Here is a 19,590-nt window from a genome sequence, read left to right on the forward strand (position 1 = left end):
TTTACCAACCAACAATTTTAATAAACCAGTTTTATTACAGAAAACGAAACATTACACATATGCAGTTTGCACTGATTTTTTTTTTACAAACTGTTATGTGAATCTGATGTCTATGGTTTATGTACTTTAACTTGTTAATGGTACATTACATTAATACAGTATTTTCTCTATAGAGTCTTTGATGTAAAGTTTTTGTTTCTTTTAGTTGATTATTTTTTTTTCTATCTTTTGGAAACAATTTAAGAAAGCTTCATTGTAATTTTCTTTCAAGACCAAATCAATATTATTTTGATCTGTTGTTGCAGGGCCCCTAAAAGGAGTGGGGCCCATAGGCTGGTGCCTACTTTGCCTATTTGGTAATCCGGCACTGTTTACCTGCCATCCTCAACCTCCTCCTACCAGCTTTCCTCCCTTCCCCCTCCTTCAGCTGTGTTTTCTGCTTTCAGTCAAAGCAGATAAGCAGCAATGTGCTGAGGGGCTCTCAGACAGCGTTGTCATCTTGGCCTGGAAGGTGGTTATGATGTAGCAACCGTGAGTAATTAGTTTTGTTATCTCCTTTTGCTATGTCATAGCAGTGAGTTACTAGATTTAGAATCTGGTGGAAACGATAGAGGCTTCCAATAGAGACCATGCACAATATTATAACTTTGCTATAAGTAATGTTAACATTATGATTGGCATACCTGCCCCTACCTAGTACACTACTAGCTTGGTGTCTATAACTATGAGGTATGAACATTGATGTAATAAACTGCCAGATTTATGAAACAAATACTGATGTTTCTAATATGTACAAACATGATCACTTACTGTTGTATTTAATGTTTCCCACAGCTTGTGAATTTGGGTATTACAAATCTGAGCCTGGTGACCAACTGTGTGCCAACTGCCCCCTTCACAGCCACTCAGAAACTGCAGCTGCTCAGGTGTGCCGCTGTGACATCGGCTACTATCGGGCAGCACTGGACCCTCCTTCTGCCCCTTGCACGCGTGAGTACCTTGCCAGGTAGAGAGCTTAATCTAGGAAGGAAGGACAGTATAATAAAACAAAATAATTGCTTATACAGAGCTTTATCACTTGCACGTTAAAACACAGTGATTGCAGTTGTTACTGATACCCAACTCATATTGTATGGACCTCGGAAGGATGAAAGGCTCAACTGACCTCTCTTACCTTTAGCATGCACTCAGATTTCTGCAGAGGATGCATTAATCCACCAAGCACTGTTACCATTAAATCAGTACCAGAATAATTCATTTTTAGAGTTGGATTTGTGACTTTCTGTCGTGGCAACAACAGTTTATCTGTTTTATTTATTGGATCTTTCATGCAGCCTTGCGTGCAGCTGAAATGTGAGCCAGATCCCGTGACTAGCAGACGTATCTTATAACAGTCAGGAGAAAGGGGCTCAGAACACTAACATTTTCTTCGGTGTAGGTTTATTAAGCTACTTTGTTGTTAAAATAATTGTTAAATAAGCATTTAGGCATTCCAAGGCAAGGTGCAATTCGATAGCAATGAACAGTGAGTGTTGTGCATCACAGTATGGGGCGGGAGGACATACAGGGGGTCATTCCGACCCCGGCGGGCGGCGGGCACCGCCCGCCGGGCGGAAACCGCCCAAACACCGTCCCGCGGTCAAATGACCGCGGGGAGCATTCTGACTTTCCCGCTGGGCCGGCGGGCAATCTTCAAAAGATCGCCCGCCGGCCCAGCGGGAAAGCCCCAGCAAAGATGAAGCCGGGTCCGAATGGAGCCGGCGGATTTGCTGGGGTGCGACGGGTGCAGTTGCACCCGTCGCGATTTTCAGTGTCTGCCAAGCAGACACTGAAAATCTTAATGGGGCCCTGTTAGGGGGCCCCTGCAGTGCCCATGCCAATGGCATGGGCACTGCAGGGGCCCCCAGGGACCCCACGACACCCGTTCCCGCCAGCCTCTTCCTGGCGGTGTAAACCGCCAGGAACAGGCTGGCGGGAAGGGGGTTGGAATCCCCATGGCGGCGCTGCTTGCAGCGCTGCCGTGGAGGATTCCCTGGTGCAGGGGAAAACCGGTGGGAAACCGGCGGGAAACCGCTGGTTCCCCTTTTCTGACCGCGGCTTTACCGCCGCGGGCAGAATTGCCCCGGAAGCACCGCCAGCATGTTGGCGGTGCTTTCTCTGCCCTCTGCCCTGGCGGTTACAAACCGCCAGGGTCAGAATGAGGGCCACAATCTTTCTGAGAACCCTGAAGTCCCCTGGTGTCTGAAAATTACAAACACTTCTGTACTAATTGAAGATATTTACTGGGATAAACGAATGTCTTAGATGATGTCAGTCTAGTCATTGCGTCCACTTATGACAGATACCTGGAGCACCTGACTCAAAGTATAAACAATTGTCTTCCTGGGAAAGTGAATAGGCACTTCTTTTTTTACATCGTCTGGTCCAATCGTGTTGTATTTCCATCTTAGCAATGGCCCTCAACTCTCTGTTGTCTCAGCACACAAGAGCCACACACAGCTTTTGTGTATGACTGTGGAATTGTGGCTGCAGGGCTCACTCAATGATCTTTGGAAATTATTTGTATAAACCAACCCTTTCCTCTCTCACTACTGCAGTTACCACATTTGAATAAAAATAGACCTAATAGGATTCCCCATAGCACACATGGAACTTGATCACTGTAATGGACACATGCCTGTTACCTTGGTTTATCTTTGGCAGGGAGGCCCGGAAACAATACTAGTAGTGGACTCATGCGATAATTAAATGTTGAGTGAGGAATGGAAGAAAGGAAGAAAAGAGTAAAGAATGAGCATGAAAGAGATCAAGAGAAGAAATGAATGAATTTGTGTGTTTGTGTGGGCACTTTTTGCTTTACATTGAATAGTTCTGAGATGAAGTTACAGATTTACGGGGTAGAGGCATCTGAGTTTTCACTTTGTAGTAAATTTACACTTGGAAATGGTGTGTAGTCAAACGTAGTAAATTACAATGTAGTGTAAGAGTAAATTTACAAGTGTAGATTTACTCATGTGTCAAATTTACCTTTGTGAATAGGCCTCAAAGACATCTGCAGTGATCACATTAACCAACTGAGCTTTTGTGACATAAAGATTACCTTAACTGGCATTTATTTTTTATTTAAGGTGTGTAGATATATTGTAATTGTACTGTAATTTCTCAAGTTTATCCCTGAATAAACATAATTTCGCCCAGGCCTAGTTTTTTATTTTACCTACATAGACCTGTCTTTCATTGCTGCCTACACATTGATCTGATTTGAAGAAGTCACAATCTTAATTTTTCCAATACCGTTTTATGTTAAATTCCGGAAAGGACTAACCTTAAAAGGTTTCAAAAGACACTGCCGTCTAAAAGCACTCAACGCTAATACTGTAAAAATAGAACCTTTCTTAATGCCTTAATAAATATCTACTCAACCTCGTACATTTACTGTATAGTTTATTGGCAGCATGCTTTGCGCACCAATGTATTTTTACATTCTGCATCAGCTCGATGATCTAGGGAGAGGCCAGCGGACCAACCAGAGGTACTCTGGGGCAGGTGACCCACTAAAGTAGTGGGAGGATATTTTGAAATTTTTATGTAGTGTCAGTGGCACTACAAGTTGTCTGGGCCTCCCTGCAGAATGTGATGAGGGCCCCCTGAGTAATATTTTAAGTATATTGTTTAAATGTTATAGGCCGTACAGGAGAATAGCTAAACTATTCCAAATGCTTTAGACTGGCTGGGTCTTGAATTGAGCTCTGTAGAGGAGACCTACACCAGTGAGCTCTTTAGAACAGACCTACACCCAGGAAAGGAAAATCCAAAGCGTTTTGAAATGAGTTGGGTTCTGAGCTGCTTATTACCTCCTAGATTATTTGATTTCGGACTGCCTAGTTTTTGACTCTCTGTTGTGAGTTACTCTCACTAATTGGTTCACATTCTCTGTAAGCTCAGTTTAGATACGTTTGTGTGATAATTGCCAATACCTGCTTTTTACAATAAGGCCCAGTGCTGTGCAGCTGAGGTACAGGGGCATAACAGAGGCCCTTCGAACTCTGCGGTGTGGGGGGGGGTGAGGCTTACCCATACTGGAGGGGGCCCCCTCAGTCCCTACTGATGTGAGTTTGGGGAGCTCCTTCAGCGTATCTTGCAGGGGGGCCTTCATGTTTGGGTACACCACTGTTGGGGTAAGAGGCACTGCAGTGATTCCATGCTGGTTGATATATGTATAATATCTGAGCGAGGTGGATTACTGTCAGCTTCAGTTGGATATTGGTGCACAAGTATCATGTCAGAAATGGAACCACGGCTAATGTGATTTTGACTGTGCCATCCTTATACGTCGAATGGTCAATCAAGCAGAAATATCCTCTTTTCTTTTGATTGAAGTATGTGTAGTAATGATCCTCCAGCCGCAATAGTTTCTTATGATGTTTATTGGTAATTACAGGAAAATACAGCCCCAACATCTCTGACCATCCTTCTCTGCCCGCATCTCATCCAAACAACCGTTCCACATTCGTAAATACACACATTCTTTCATTCCTAAGCGCGAGGCCGCTCTCGCTATAAGCGCGAGGACACTCGCACAATACAACACATCTCCCCCCTTATAACAATGAAAATGAAACAATAACAAGCAATTGTATTATACCTTAACCCCTTCGCTGCCAGGCCTTTTCCCCCTCCTGTGCCAGGCCTTTTTTTGCCTATTTGGGGCAGTTCGCGCTTAGGCCCTCCTAATTTTTTTGTCCACATAAGCTAACCAAGCCAAATTTGCGTCCTTTTTTTCCAACATCCTAGGGATTCTAGAGGTACCCAGACTTTGTGGGTTCCCCTGAAGGAGGCCAAGAAATTGGCCAAAATACAGGGAAAATTTGTCTTTTTCAAAAAAATTGGAAAAAGTGTCACCAGAAGAAGGCTTGAGGTTTTTCCCCTGAAAATAGCATCAACAAAGGGTTTGCGGTGCTAAACTCAGCAGCTTCCCAGCTTTCAGGAACAGGCAGACTTGAATCAGAAAACACATTTTTTCAACACGATTTTGGCATTTTACTGGGACATACCCCATTTTTGCAATTTTTTGCGCTTTCAGCCTCCTTCCAGTCAGTGACAGAAATGGGCATGAAACCAATGCTGGATCCCAGAAACCTAAACATTTCTGAAAAGTAAACAAAATTCTGAATTCAGAAAGGGGTCATTTGTGTAGATCCTACAAGGGTTTCCTACAGAAAATAACAACTGAAAAAGAAAAATATTGAAATTGAGGTGAAAAAAACCTAAATGTTTCTCTACGTTTTACTCTGTAACTTTTCCCTGCAATGTCAGATTATCGAAAGCAATATACCGTTACGTCTGCTGGACTCCTCTGGTTGCGGGGATATATAGGGCTTGTAGGTTCATCAAGAACCCAAGGAACCCAGAGCCAATAAATGAGCTGCACCCTGATGTGCATTTTCATTCTATACCGGGTATACAGCAATTCATTTGCTGAAATATAAAGAGTAAAAAAATGCTTTGTATTTCCAAAAAGGGCACAAGATAAGGTGTTGAGGAGCAGTGGTTATTTGCACATATCTGAATTCCGGGGTGATCATACTAGCATGTGAATTACAGGGCATTTCTCAAATAGATGTCTTTTTTACACACTCTCCTATATTTGGAAGGAAAAAATGTAGAGAAAGACAAGGGGCAATTACACTTGTTTTGCTAATCTATGTTCCCCCAAGTCTCCCGATAAAAAAGATACCTCACTTGTGTGGGTAGGCCTAGCGCCCGCGACAGGAAACACCCCAAAGCGCAACGTGGACACATCCAAATTTTTGGAAGAAAACAGAGGTGTTTTTTGCGAAGTGCCTACCTGTAGATTTTGGCCTCTAGCTCAGCCGGCACCTAGGGAAACCTAGCAAACCTGTGAATTTCTGAAAACTAGAGACCTAGGGGAATCTAAGGAGGGGTGACTTGCGGGGCTCGGACCAGGTTCTGTTACCCATTATCCTTTGCAAACCTCAAAATGTGGCTAAAAAAACACATGTTCCTCACATTTCTGTGGCAGAAAGTTCTGAAATCTGAGAGGAGCCACAAATTTCCTTCAACCCAGCGTTCCCCCAAGTCTCCCGATACAATTGATACCTCACTTGTGTGGGTAGGCCTAGCGCCCGCGACAGGAAACGCCCCAAAGCGCAACGTGGACACATCCAAATTTTTTGAAGAAAACAGAGGTGTTTTTTGCGAAGTGCCTACCTGTAGATTTTGGACTCTAGCTCAGCCGGCACCTAGTGAAACCTACCAAACCTGTGCATCTCTGAAAACTAGAGACCTAGGGGAATCCAAGATGGGGTGACTTGCGGGGCTCGGACCAGGTTCTGTTACCTAGAATCCTTTGCAAACCTCAAAATTTGGCTAAAAAAACACATGTTCCTCACATTTCTGTGGCAGAAAGTTCTGGAATCTGAGAGGAGCCACACATTTCCTTCCACCCAGCGTTCCCCCAAGTCTCCCGATAAAAATGATACCTCACTTGTGTGGGTAGGCTTAGCGCCCGCGACAGGAAATGCCCCAAAACGCAACGTGGACACATCACATTTTTTTAAAGAAAACAGAGGTGTTTTTTGTAAAGTGCCTACCTGTAGATTTTGGCCTCTAGTTCAGCAGGCACCTAGGGAAACCTACCAACCCTGTGCATTCTTGAAAACTAGAGACCTAGGGAAATCCAAGATGGGGTGACTTGTGGGGCTCTGACCAGGTTCTGTTACCCAGAATCCTTTGCAAACCTCAAAATTTGGCTAAAAAAACACATTTTCCTCACATTTTGGTGACAGAAAGTTCTGGAATCAGAGAGGAGCCACAAATTTCCTTCCACCTAGCGTTCCCCCAAGTCTCCCGATAAAAATGATACCTCACTTGTGTGGGTAGGCCTAGCGCCGGCGACAGGAAACGCCCCAAAGCGCAACGTGGACACATCCAAATTTTTGGAAGAAAACAGAGGTGTTTTTTGCGAAGTGCCCACCTGTAGATTTTGGCCTCTAGCTCAGCTGGCACCTAGGGAAACCTACCAAACCTGTGCATTTCTGAAAACTAGAGACCTAGGGGAATCTAAGGAGGGGTGACTTGCAGGGCTCGGACCAGGTTCTGTTACCCAGAATCCTTTGCAAACCTCACAATTTGGCTAAAAAAACACATGTTCCTCACATTTCTGTGGCAGAAAGTTCTGGAATCTGAGAGGAGCCACAAATTTCCTTCCACCCAGCGTTCCGCCAAGTCTCCCGATAAAAATGATACCTCACTTGTGTGGGTAGGCCTAGTGCCCGCAACAGGAAATGCCCCAAAACGCAACGTGGACACATCAATTTTTTTTAAAGAAAACAGAGGTGTTTTTTGTAAAGTGCCTACCTGTAGATTTTGGCCTCTAGCTCAGCCGGCACCTAGGGAAACCTACCAAAACCTGTGCATTTCTGAAAACTAGAGACCTAGGGGAATCTAAGATGGGGTGACTTGCGGGGCTCGGACCAGGTTCTTTTACCCAGAATCCTTTGCAAACCTCAAAATTTGGCTAAAAAAACACATGTTACTCACATTTCTGTGGCAGAAAGTTCTGGAATCTGAGAGGAGCCACAAATTTCCTTCCACCCAGCGTTCCCCCAAGTCTCCCGATAAAAATGATACCTCACTTGTGTGGGTAGGCCTAGCGCCCGCGACAGAAAACGCCCCAAAGCGCAACGTGGACACATCCAACTTTTTGGAAGAAAACAGAGGTGTTTTTTGCAAAGTGCCTACCTGTAGATTTTGGCCTCTAGCTCAGCCGGCACCTAGGGAAACCTACCAAACCTGTGCATTTCTGAAAACTAGAGACCTAGGGGAATCCAAGATGGGGTGACTTGCGGGGCTCGGACCAGGTTCTGTTACCCAGAATCCTTTGCAAACCTCAAAATATGGCTAAAAAAACACATGTTCCTCACATTTCAGTGGCAGAAAGTTCTGGAATCTGAGAGGAGCCACAAATTTCCTTCCACCCAGCGTTCCCCCAAGTCTCCCGATAGAAATGGTACCTCCCTTGTGTGGGTAGGCCTAGCGCCCGCGACAGGAAACGCCCCAAAGCGCAACGTGGACACATCCAAATTTTTGGAAGAAAACAGAGGTGTTTTTTGCGAAGTGCCTACCTGTAGATTTTGGCCTCTAGCTCAGCCGGCACCTAGGGAAACCTACCAAACCTGTGCATTTCTGAAAGCTAGAGACCTAGGGGAATCCAAGATGGGGTGACTTGCGGGGCTCGGACCAGGTTCTGTTACCCAGAATCCTTTGCAAACCTCAAAATTTGGCTAAAAAAACACATGTTACTCACATTTCTGTGGCAAAAAGTTCTGGAATCTGAGAGGAGCCACAAATTTCCTTCCACCCAGCGTTCCCCCAAGTCTCCCGATAGAAATGGTACCTCACTTGTGTGGGTAGGCCTAGCGCCCGCGACAGGAAACGCCCCAAAGCGCAACGTGGACACATCCAAATTTTGGGAAGAAAACAGAGGTGTTTTTTGCGAAGTGCCTACCTGTAGATTTTGGCCTCTAGCTCAGCCGGCACATGGGGAAACCTAGCAAACCAGCGCATTTTTGAAAACTAGAAACCCAGGGGAATCCAAGATGGGGTGACTTGCGGGGCTCTGACCAGGTTATGTTACCCAGAATCCTTTGCAAACATCCGAATTTGGCCCAAAAAACACTTTTTCCTCTCCTTTCGGTGACAGAAAGTTCTGGAATCTGAGAGGAGCCACAAATTTCCTTCCACCCAGCGTTCCCCTAAGTCTCTCGATACAAATGGTACCTCACTTCTGTGGGTAGGCCTAGCGCCCACGAAAGGAAATGGCCCAAAACACAACGTGGACACAACATATTTTTTCACAGAAAACAGAGGTGTTTTTTGCAAGGTGCCTACCTGTGGTGTTTGGCCTGTAGCTCAGCAGGCTCCAGGGGGGGGGCAGAAATGCCCTAAAATAAATTTGCCCCCCCAGGCCCCACCCTCCCCCGCCGGGAGCGACCCTTGCCTACGGGGTCGCCCCCCCTGTGTGACATTGGCGCCTAAAAACAAATCCCCGGTGCCTAGCGGTTTCTGCCCCCTTGGGGGCAGAGTGACCTAAAATCGGCCAATCTGCCCCCAAGGGGGGCAGAAATGGTCTAAATACAATTTGCCCCCCAGGGGAGCGACCCTTGCCTGATGGGTCGCTCCCCATCTCTAAAAAAACAAACAAACAAAAAAGAAAAAAAAAATTCCCCTTGCGCCTAGAGGTTTCTGCCCCCCCCCGGGGGCAGATTGGCCTAATAATAGGCTGATCTGCCCCCAGGGGGAGCAGAAATGGCCTAAAATAAATCAACCCCCCCCCCCGGGAGCGACCCTTGCCTACGGGGTCGCTCCCCCTGCGTGACATTGGCGCCAAAAAACAAATCCCCGGTGCCTAGTGGTTTCTGCCCCCTTGGGGGCAGTTTTACCTAAACTCTGCCAATCTGCCCCCAGGGGGGCAGAAATGGCCTAAATACTATTTTCCCCCCAGGGGAGCGACCCTTGCCTGATGGGTTGCTCCCCATCTCTAAAAAAACAAACACACAAAAAACAAAACAAAAAAAAAAAAAATTCCCCTGGCGCCTAGAGGTTTCTGCCCCCCCGGGGGCAGATTGGCCTAATAATAGGCCGATCTGCCCCCAGGGGGGGCAGAAATGGCCTAAAATAAATTTCTCTCCCCCCAACCTCCACCCCCCCGGGAGCGACCCTTGCCTACGGGGTCGCTCCCCCTGCGTGACATTGGCGCCAAAAAACAAATCCCCGGTGCCTAGTGGTTTCTGCCCCCTTGGGGGCAGATTGACTTAAAATCAGCCAATCTGCCCCCAAAGGGGGCAGAAATGGCCTAAATACTATTTTCCCCCCAGGGGAGCGACCCTTGCCTGATGGGTTGCTCCCCATCTCTAAAAAAACAAACACACAAAAAACAAAAAAAACAAAAAAATAATTCCCCTGGCGCCTAGAGGTTTCTGCCCCCCCGGGGGCAGATCAGCCTAATAATAGGCCGATCTGCCCCCATGGGGGGCAGAAATGGCCTAAAATAAATTTGCCCCCCCCAGGGAGCGACCCTTGCCTAAGGGGTCGCTCCCCTTGCGTGAAATTCATGCAAAGAAAAAGCTCCCTGGTGTCTAGTGGTTTCTGCCCCCCTTGGGGGCAGATTGGCCTCATCAAAATAGGCCAATCTGCCCCAAGGGGGGCAGAAATGGCCTAAATATAATTTTCCCCCAAGGGGAGCGACCCTTGCCTAAGGGGTCGCTCCCCACCTAAAAAAAAAAAAAAAAAACATTAAAAAAAAAAAAAAATTGTCCCTGGTGCCTAGAGGTTTCTGCCCCCCCTGGGGGCAGATCAGCCTAATAATAGGCCGATCTGCCCCCAGGGGGGGGCAGAAAATACCTTCCTGAAAAAATGCCCCCCTGGGAGCTACCCTTGCCCAAGGGGTCGCTCCCTTATGACAATTTCATAAGAAAAAAAAAAAATCCCTGGTGTCTAGTGGGGTTTCAAAAGCCGGATTTCAAGCAATTCGGCTTTTGAAACCCTCGGAGAGACTTCAAAGGGAAGGAAATACTTTTTCCCTCCGGGCCTCCCCAGTGATTGAAAGAGAAATGCTTTTGCATTTCTCTTTCAATCGCGCTGGAAGCAGGCCCCATGTGACAAATCAGCGCGCGCTGACGTCTCGGGGGGGAGCATGCGGGGGGGGCAGGGGTGGAAGGGGAAGGTCTTCCCCTTCCATCCCCGCCTTGGGGGGGGGAGGGGGGTGCCCCCAAGTTCCCCTGTGCCATGGACGAGATGATCTCGTCCAAGGCACAGGGGAACTGTAGCCTTGGACGAGATCATCTCGTCCAAGGCACAGAACAGGTTAACCATTTCAACAAAAAACAAAGAAGAGAAGAAAAGAGATAAAAATATAACATACTAAAATATAACATACTAATTATGCAAATACGCAGACATAACCAAAAATAATCCAGGATTTCTTTTTAAATGTTACATTTGATAATCATTCAACATTTTAGATAATCCTGAAAATTTCTAAACGTCACATTGATAATCATTCAATATTTTAGACCTCACTCTCACTCTACCATATTTACTAACATCATTACCAGACTTTGTATTTCTATCTGGTTCCTCGCCCTGAACTCGGCCAGTGGCCACTTGTAACTTTTTGTTCTCTTGCAGTATCCCCCTTTCACTCAACCCTTGAGTATCTTGTGCACTCTGGTTTTCCATTAGATCGTTTAACCAAAACGTCTGCTTTTTTTCCATATTAAAATTTTCCCTCTTTTCCATGTCAATACCACCCTTATAAGGCGCAATTCTGCTAATATGCCAAACCTTTCCATCACTAAGTAGAACTGAATTGCACAAAACCTTTTCTACACGTAATGGTGGATAAAATTTCCCTGCTCCCTTTCTCTTAAACCCAGGTATTTTGACTCTAACCCAGTCACCTACGTGTATTTCTACAGTTTTGCATTTGTGTTTCCTGTCATACACAGCTTTAGCATTTTCCTGTTTTGCACTTAGATTTCTTTTAACCACTTCCAAAGACCAATCACTTCTTCTTGATTTTGCCATCCAGCCAACATTATCCTTACCTAAAGGAATCCTTCCCCTCATAATTTCAAATGGACTACTACCTGTGATGTTACTAGGCGTTATTCTATAAGACCACATTGTCTTCCATACCTCTCTTTCCCATGATAACTTTGCATTGTTGGCTAATTGTATAGCATTCTTTAACACCCTGTTAAAACGTTCCACTCCACCATTTCCTGCAGGGTGATATACTGAAGTCGTTTTGTGCACAATGCCATTCCTTTTCAAATAGTCCTTAAATTTGCCAGACAGGAATTGAGGCCCATTATCAGTTAAAATAACCTTTGGCAATCCTTCTCTGATAAACACCTTATCCAAAAATTCCACAATGCCTGAAGCATCCATTTTTGTTGAAATCATTATCTCTGGCCATTTTGAGAAATGATCCATCAACACTAAAATGAATTTTGCTTCACCATCATCATAAATTGGTCCAGTAACATCTAAACCAATCCTGTCCCATGGCATATCCGGACAAGATAATGGACATAAAGGAGGATTGAAGGTCAACAAATTCTTCTCCGATTCATTACATAAAGCACACACTCTCACTTTCCTCTCAACAGTAACATCTATACCGGGCCACGAGTATAACTGTTTTAGTCTGCTCTTCATTTTAGAAATACCTAAACGTCCTTCATGACAAATGTCTAACAATTTGTCTCTAAGACATTCCGGTGGCACCAGTCTACCATTGCGCAATACCACATTGTCCTCCACAGACAATTCCTGTCTTAATTCCCAAAATATACGTAAACTACCATCCAAAATGTTTTTATTAGGCCAACCTTCTACAATCATTGAAAGTACCCTAGACAAAACACTATACTCCTTTGTTGAAGGATTATCCATTCTTAATTTGAAATACCCTGAATTCCTTCTAAAATTTCTGCGACACAATGCTCCATCAACTCATCATCTTCTGCATTGCACAGTGTTTCTAGGTTTTGCAAAGGAAAACGGCTTAAAAAATCTGCAGTTCCATTCTTTATCCCTGGAACATATCGCACATCATATTTATATTCTAAAAGTTTTATAGACAATCTTGCTATGCGTGGGGATGCTTTAAACAATCCACTTGTTGTAAGTACCTTAATAAGCGGTTTGTGATCACTGTGCAAAATGACTTTCATGCCCCAAATAAACTGCCTGAAGTGTTCCAAACCCCAGACGCACGCTAAGGTTTCCCGCTCAATAACTGAATATCTCATTTCAGTTTCTGTTAATGAGCATGATGCAAATGCAATCACATTTTCATTTCCACATGCATCCACTTGCGTAAGTACAGCTCCAAGCCCCTTATTGCTTGCATCTGTCGTAACATTAGTCTGTAAGTTATGATCAAAACCTAGTAACGCTGGTGCCTTTATAATATTCTGCTTGATCATATCAAACGCAGCTTGGCACTCATTGGACCATTCAAAGTCACCTTGTTTTTTAACAATTGTCTAATGGGGTACGTCTTACTGGAAACGTTTTTTACATGCTTTGAGTAAAATTCTGCCAAACCTAAAAATGCTCTCACCTCATCTTTGTTGGTACGAATTGGTGCTTTTTTTACTGCTTCTACCAATTCAGATTTTGGTTCTACCCCCTTCACACTTATTTCATTTCCTAAATATGTAACCTTATTTTTTGCAACATTACACTTAGCCATATCGGCCGTAAGCCCCTCAACCGCAATTATATCTAACACTTTCTCCAATGTAGAATCATGTTCCTTTCTCGTTTTCCCCATGACCAAAATGTCATCCTGGAAAAACATAACGTCTTGTAATCCTTGAAATAATTTGAACATAAGTCTCTGGAACATGGCCGCCGCAGACGCCAATCCAAAAGGTACCCTAGTAAACTGGTAGCAACCAAACGGTGTGACAAATGCAGTAAGTCTCCGGCTTTCTGGATGTAGCACAACCTGATGGTAAGCTGAGGTTAGATCAATCGTCGTGAACCAATTCATTCCTTTCGTACGTGCAATCATTTTATTAATTCTTGGTAGCGGAAATTGATCTACCATAATGTTCTTATTTAAATCTCTCAGATCAACACATAACCTCAATTTACCATTAGCTTTCCTTACTACAACCAAAGGCGAAATCCAATCCGAAGATTCCACTTGATCAATAACACCTGTCTGCATTAATTTATCCAACTCTTTGTACACTTCCTCTCTGATACTCAAAGGTATGTTCCTAGCCTTGTGTGTAACTGGTAAGGCATCATGTTTCAAAACAATCTTGTGTTGGAAATCCGTGAGTTTACCGACACCTCCAGCAAACACCAAGGGATATTTATTTTTGATAGTATTTGCATCCAAACATTCCTCTTGCATAACCGACACTGGTTCAGAACTAGACGGATTAAGAATAATACCAAGTTTGCCTTGGTCCCACCATCCTAATACCGATGGCCCAGACTTTGACACATACAATTTACATTCAGCCTCTCTGTTTTTAAACATACAACACACAGTTCTATACCCTACTATGTCTATACGTTCTCCAGTAAAACTTCTTGGAGAAATATCCGAAGGTACTAGCTTATTCCCTAACCTCGGTTCTAATTTATCTCTCCACACTGCTAAGTTGATGATAGTGTATGGAGAACCGGAATCAGCAACCACACTAACAATAATTCCCTCTATGGATAAATTACATTTTGTTTTTTTCCTTGACAATGGATTTTGTTTCTCATCGCATTGATCTCTCACATTAAATACACACATATTTAAATTTTCATCACCAGACGTAGATGAATCTGAATTTGAGTCATTCTCCAACAACTTAATGAATTTCTTTTTCTTCTTCCTACATACTCTTCCGAAAAGTCCAAGTAAGCCACATTCTGAACATTTCTGGTTCCGCGCTGGACATTTCTTGTCATTAGCATAGTGACCTATAAAACCACATCTATAACATTTAATCATGGATTTGTCACTTTTAGCCTCAGTTTTCTTTATTTGTCCCTTGACCATGTTATCTCTTGACTTGGGAGTTTCCCGCTCAAAATTTGATGTTTTCCTTCCACTTTGAATTTTATTAATTTGTTCAATAGCTTCCTTCTCTCCTTCCTTTTCAGAAAGCACTGCTTTAGCACACCTCCCAGTAAGTTCTGCTTTCCTTACAATTTCCACCACTTCAGATAATGGTGCTTCTCCCTTCGCCCATAAACAGTCCTGTATAGAAGAATTGGCTGCGTGCATGACAATTTGATCTCTGATCATTTCATCGTGCAGTGTACCGAATCTACAGGTCAAAGCTAAATTTTTTAAAGCTGAAACATATTCCTCGATGGATTCTTCTTTCAGTTGTTTTCTATGATAGAATTTATATCTGTCAATACCAACACATACTGTGGGCGAATAATATCTGTCCAAATCTTCCATAGCGTTAGAAAAGACATCATCTTGGCCATCTGGACGGGGTTTATTCTCAATCCGATTATACATTTTTAAACCTTGTGGACCCAAGCAATGTAAGAGACTTTTCTTTTTCTTAGAAGGTGTGAACTCATTCTCTTCATCACAAGTAGCCAGGTAATTTAAGAAATATTCTTTCCATTCTTGCCACTTGCTTGTATTGTCACCTAAAAGGGGTTGAAATGGCTGAGGTGGAGGTAGGTTTAATTAACCATTTAAAGCCATGTTAGGAAAACTAAAAATTAGAAGTGCAGAATAATCCACAAAAGCACACAGTATCACTTTATAGAGCCGTTGAATATGGAATTGACTTCTCAATATGGCTACCAAATTAGCCAAATAGGTCCAAGGTTAACGCTCTAGCAGTGCGGTAGAAAACGCGCCCATAGCGCTAAACAGTGTACACTAGTAATTAAACAATAGCAGCTGCCATTGTACGCGCTCCCAAACAACTCCAACGCTCTGGTAACCAAGTAACGCGCTCCAAAATGGCATCGGTGACCATGGAAACAGGATACAAAAAAAAAAACGGAAGTTTTAACCTCGTAGAGGAAAGAAAACAATAAAAAATAATGCTCAGTAGCTTCCTGCAGGCAGCTGGAAATGAAGAAGGTCGCACGTTGAAGGTAAAGCCCTTCTCCTGAAATGTGAATCGCAGGTTGAAATACTGCTGCTAAAGGTCGTAAATTACGTTGGGGCTGATTGGAATAGTTTCCAGCTCGTCGCCAAAATTGTAGTAATGATCCTCCAGCCGCAATAGTTTCTTATGATGTTTATTGGTAATTACAGGAAAATACAGCCCCAACATCTCTGACCATCCTTCTCTGCCCGCATCTCATCCAAACAACCGTTCCACATTCGTAAATACACACATTCTTTCATTCCTAAGCGCGAGGCCGCTCTCGCTATAAGTGCGAGGACACTCACACAATACAACAGTATGACCCTTTACCGATGACTGTGTTTGCACTCTAGGTGAAAACTTCACCCAAATATTAATTTTGGGTTTTCCCAGCATAGAGGAATAATTATTGTAATTATTGATGTTTTTTTAAAAAGAAGTCTGAAGTTCAAAGAAAATATAAATTTTTGTCATATTTGCACTCCTTCATGTAGTTTCACATTTATGATATTTTCCCTGAACCAGCCCTTGAATAGATTCAAGTTTTGAACTATCCTTCTGGGCCAGATGAGATGTTCATTTGGGGTGGGATGGGGGGTTGGAGGGGCTGGGTGCAGGGATTAGGCTTGTGGGAAAAATCTGCATTAGACGAGTAGCTGACACTTCACTGGTATGCCCTTCCCCCTGGAAGAAAGGGGAAACAGGCAGACCTCTGGCACCAGCAAAACTAGCAGCTCACTTTGAAGTCGTGGAGGGAATAGACCACTTCTGAAGTGTTAGTTAGGGGCAGAGTCAAGATCCTATGAGAGTTCTTGCAGAAAATAAGTTGATCCTCTCATTCTTAAAATACCAAGATGCTGTGTAGGATGTTGGGCTGGCTGTTAGTGGTAGAAGAGCGACGTTGCATCTTAGAACTGGAGAGAGATGGCCACCCCCTGGAATTCTTCTCGTCCATTTTTGAACCCCTGCCCAATGACAGACAGGAAAGAGAAGATAGAATTGCAAAACAAGAAGGACGGACCCCTTGTGGATGAAACCTTGTCTGGGGAGAGCTTTAGGATTGTACTTCTTGGGACTATGGTGGATGCTGTCTTCAGAGTCAGTGGCATTAACCTCTCCACTATCTCTAGGTGCTGTAAAGGGTGTTCTAGGGATCCTGGAGGAGAGGGTTTGTGAGAATTGCTGTTGGTTGATCCTTTAGTATGTACCCTTGGAAGTGGACTCCCTAACTCCTGCTGGACACACAGATGCCTTGCAAGTGACCAGGAGAATGTGAGGTATAGGGAGTGTAGGCAGGCAGTGTAACCTATCTTAATTGCCTTAGGGTGTTGCTGAAGGAAGACCCTGAACAAAGGAGACTTCTAAAAGGCCAAATAGGGGAACCATGTCCTGGGCTTTCTTGCTGTTAGAAAGCAGTTTGGGGCAAATGTATTTTTAAAATGTTGTGAACAACATCCAGAAACGTTTACAAAATGTACCAGCCAGGAGGCCGTACTTTTCATTGGTGGAGCATGCCACAGATATAAAATGCTGAAAATCTAATCTAAAATGGCCCATTGTGGCCAAAGGTAATAACTTATGTGCTCCCTACCTGTGTTGGGTTGGCTCTGCCTGGCTGGTTCCTGAGGTTGCTGGACTGGAAACAGTATTACCATGTCCTGGCTCCCCTGTGGAGGGCCATTGCCCCTAAGGCACAAAAGTGTATTGAATTACTAGTTCTCCCGATGCCCAGATATTAATATTCCCCCAGGAATGGCCCAGATCCCAAGAAATCCAATGTGAGAAGGTACTATTGTGCTGTTTCCCTCTCTTAGAGGCAGACAAACCACTAAGGAGGATATGATTCTCTTTGGGAAGATCCCAGGTTGGTAGACGTGCCTGCTGTTGTAGTGAGGTTCTCTGCATTCACAGAAGTACTGCTATATGCCTCTCTCTGCTCCTTTACCCATATCTGACGGAGGGGGAGAACACAACTGTCAGTGTCTGCCTGCCCTGATGATAGTGCGCACATGGGTGGGGAAGAGGAGAAGAGGAGCAGACTCCTCAGCTAGCAAGAAAAGTGTGGGGTGGGCAGAAAGCTGTCCTGAATTTGTGTGTGGGTGCTCCAAGTGATGTGGAGGCACCAAGTTTAAAAAAAAAGAAAAAGGAAATATTTCATGGCCAAAGCCTTGTCAAAAGCCCAAGAAATATTCACAGCCATTGGGTAGAAGGATGCCCCTTAAACCTTTATAGGCGTGTCCTTCATTTGTATATTTTGTGGGTGGTTTCTGGAGGAGTTGGGCCACCATCCAGCATACCTGTTAAATATTGTGGTTACCTGAAGAACAACAATCCTTCTTAGGCACCCTAGAATCATTTCATATAGTGGTACCTGATGTTCTGGTGTAAAACAAAAATGACCCCTGGAGTGTATTCTTCAGAATTGAAGCACCCCCTGAGCTGGAATTTTTGATTAAAGACTTTGAGTTGCATGGATTGTAGTTGCGAGGGGTTGTGTGTGTTTGGGAAATCATGGTTAAATGTAGACGGTAGGTTTTAGTTTTCAAATGTTTAGCCATTGAGGCTTTTATGACAACTATACATTGTGATTGGAGGGCTTGATTTGCATATGACTATTATGGTTACTGCGTTACAAAATCAAAACATCTGCGTTTCTATTAATGCCCATCTGATGTGGTGCTAGGCACATAATTAAGGGAGGAATTTTAGGAGTTTGGGTCAGGGCTTCTGGTGTAGAGATAGATATTGGTCCCTCAAGAGTGGTGAGTTTAAGATCCGTTACTCCTCTCTTGCTTTTCTTATTGTGCACCCCGTGCCCTTTAAGACCCTTTAGAGGCTGTGACCATAGGTATCCCCTCCTGTCAATCTGTAAATGTTTATTAATTTGTATATAGCACTTAGAAATGTGCGTAATCGACTTTTCTTTAAACAAATGCACTGATTGGACAGTGATTTATTTAGATGTGTTTGGTGCATTGCTGGATGCCGAGTCTCTAGTCCACAGAACATTCCTCGTGTAAAACTATACTGCTCTGCCTTATTACCCTGAGATTCACCTGCTAGAAAGGTGAGCTTGGTTCCCAGTTTCGTGGTTCGCAGTAAAGGGACCTCAGAATTCCAGAGGCAAAAGATCCCAGTTGTTACATTTGGGACCAAATACTTCTGACTGCCCCGTGATGTTCCGAGTCGGATTTCTCACAACTTCAATACCAGACTACCACCAATTACAGGCCACAGGCAAGACCTGGACTTAGCTCAGAGGCAGCCCCCACCTTCACCGGGCCACCCACAAGCTCTGAAGTACCTGGCCTTGTAGTTTTCTATGAGGGATGCAGCACGCCTTTCCCCCAGTCTTAAAAGCACTGCTTTTCCATCAGAGGTTCCTACTTAGCCTCTCACCAAGCCTTCAGCATCTGATCAGAGGTTTGATAAGAAGTAAGAGTTAAAAAATCAAACACAAAGATTGCTGAAGAAACAAATTGCTTTAGATAAGATGATTTTACTCCATGTTATGATTTCATATCAGTAATACACACTGCATGAAAGATGCTAAAATGTTTCTTGAGCTGAAAGGCTCTTAGCTGTTAAAACAGGTCAGTCTGATCTTCATTATCCGCCATGTTTTTCTTCTCCTTCCTGCGTTTATTGTGATGCATTCTATTCTTTTGATCTCAATTTGTTACCTCGTCTGTTCATCCTCGCTCTGCTGACAGAGCCTTAAACCTATTATCTGAAATTTAAGGCCACATGTTTACTATGCACTCCTTTGACACCTGCAGTCCTCCGATGACCCCGTTTTTTGTATTTCCGAAAGCACCTAAATCCATGGGTGCCTCAGATTTCTAAATAACTAATCCAATAGTCTCTTTCAAATTGTGTCCCACGTCTCTTATCTATTCTTTCTGACTCGGTGCTTTGA

At 44.0% G+C, this 19,590-nt stretch overlaps 1 protein-coding gene across 1 annotated transcript in view; it reads left to right on the forward strand.

Moving 5' to 3' along the window:
- The window catches only part of EPHA8 (EPH receptor A8), a 1,152,754-nt gene that overhangs the window by 930,989 nt on the left and 202,175 nt on the right, over window positions 1–19,590 (forward strand). The window contains exon 4 of the mRNA XM_069240710.1: window positions 835–990. Within this exon, the coding sequence (XP_069096811.1) occupies window positions 835–990 (156 nt within the window). The remainder of the gene's footprint in view (window positions 1–834; window positions 991–19,590) is intronic.

The sequence above is a fragment of the Pleurodeles waltl genome, chromosome 6 (assembly GCF_031143425.1).
Source record: "Pleurodeles waltl isolate 20211129_DDA chromosome 6, aPleWal1.hap1.20221129, whole genome shotgun sequence".
In the NCBI taxonomy this organism is placed as follows: Eukaryota; Metazoa; Chordata; class Amphibia; order Caudata; family Salamandridae; genus Pleurodeles; species Pleurodeles waltl.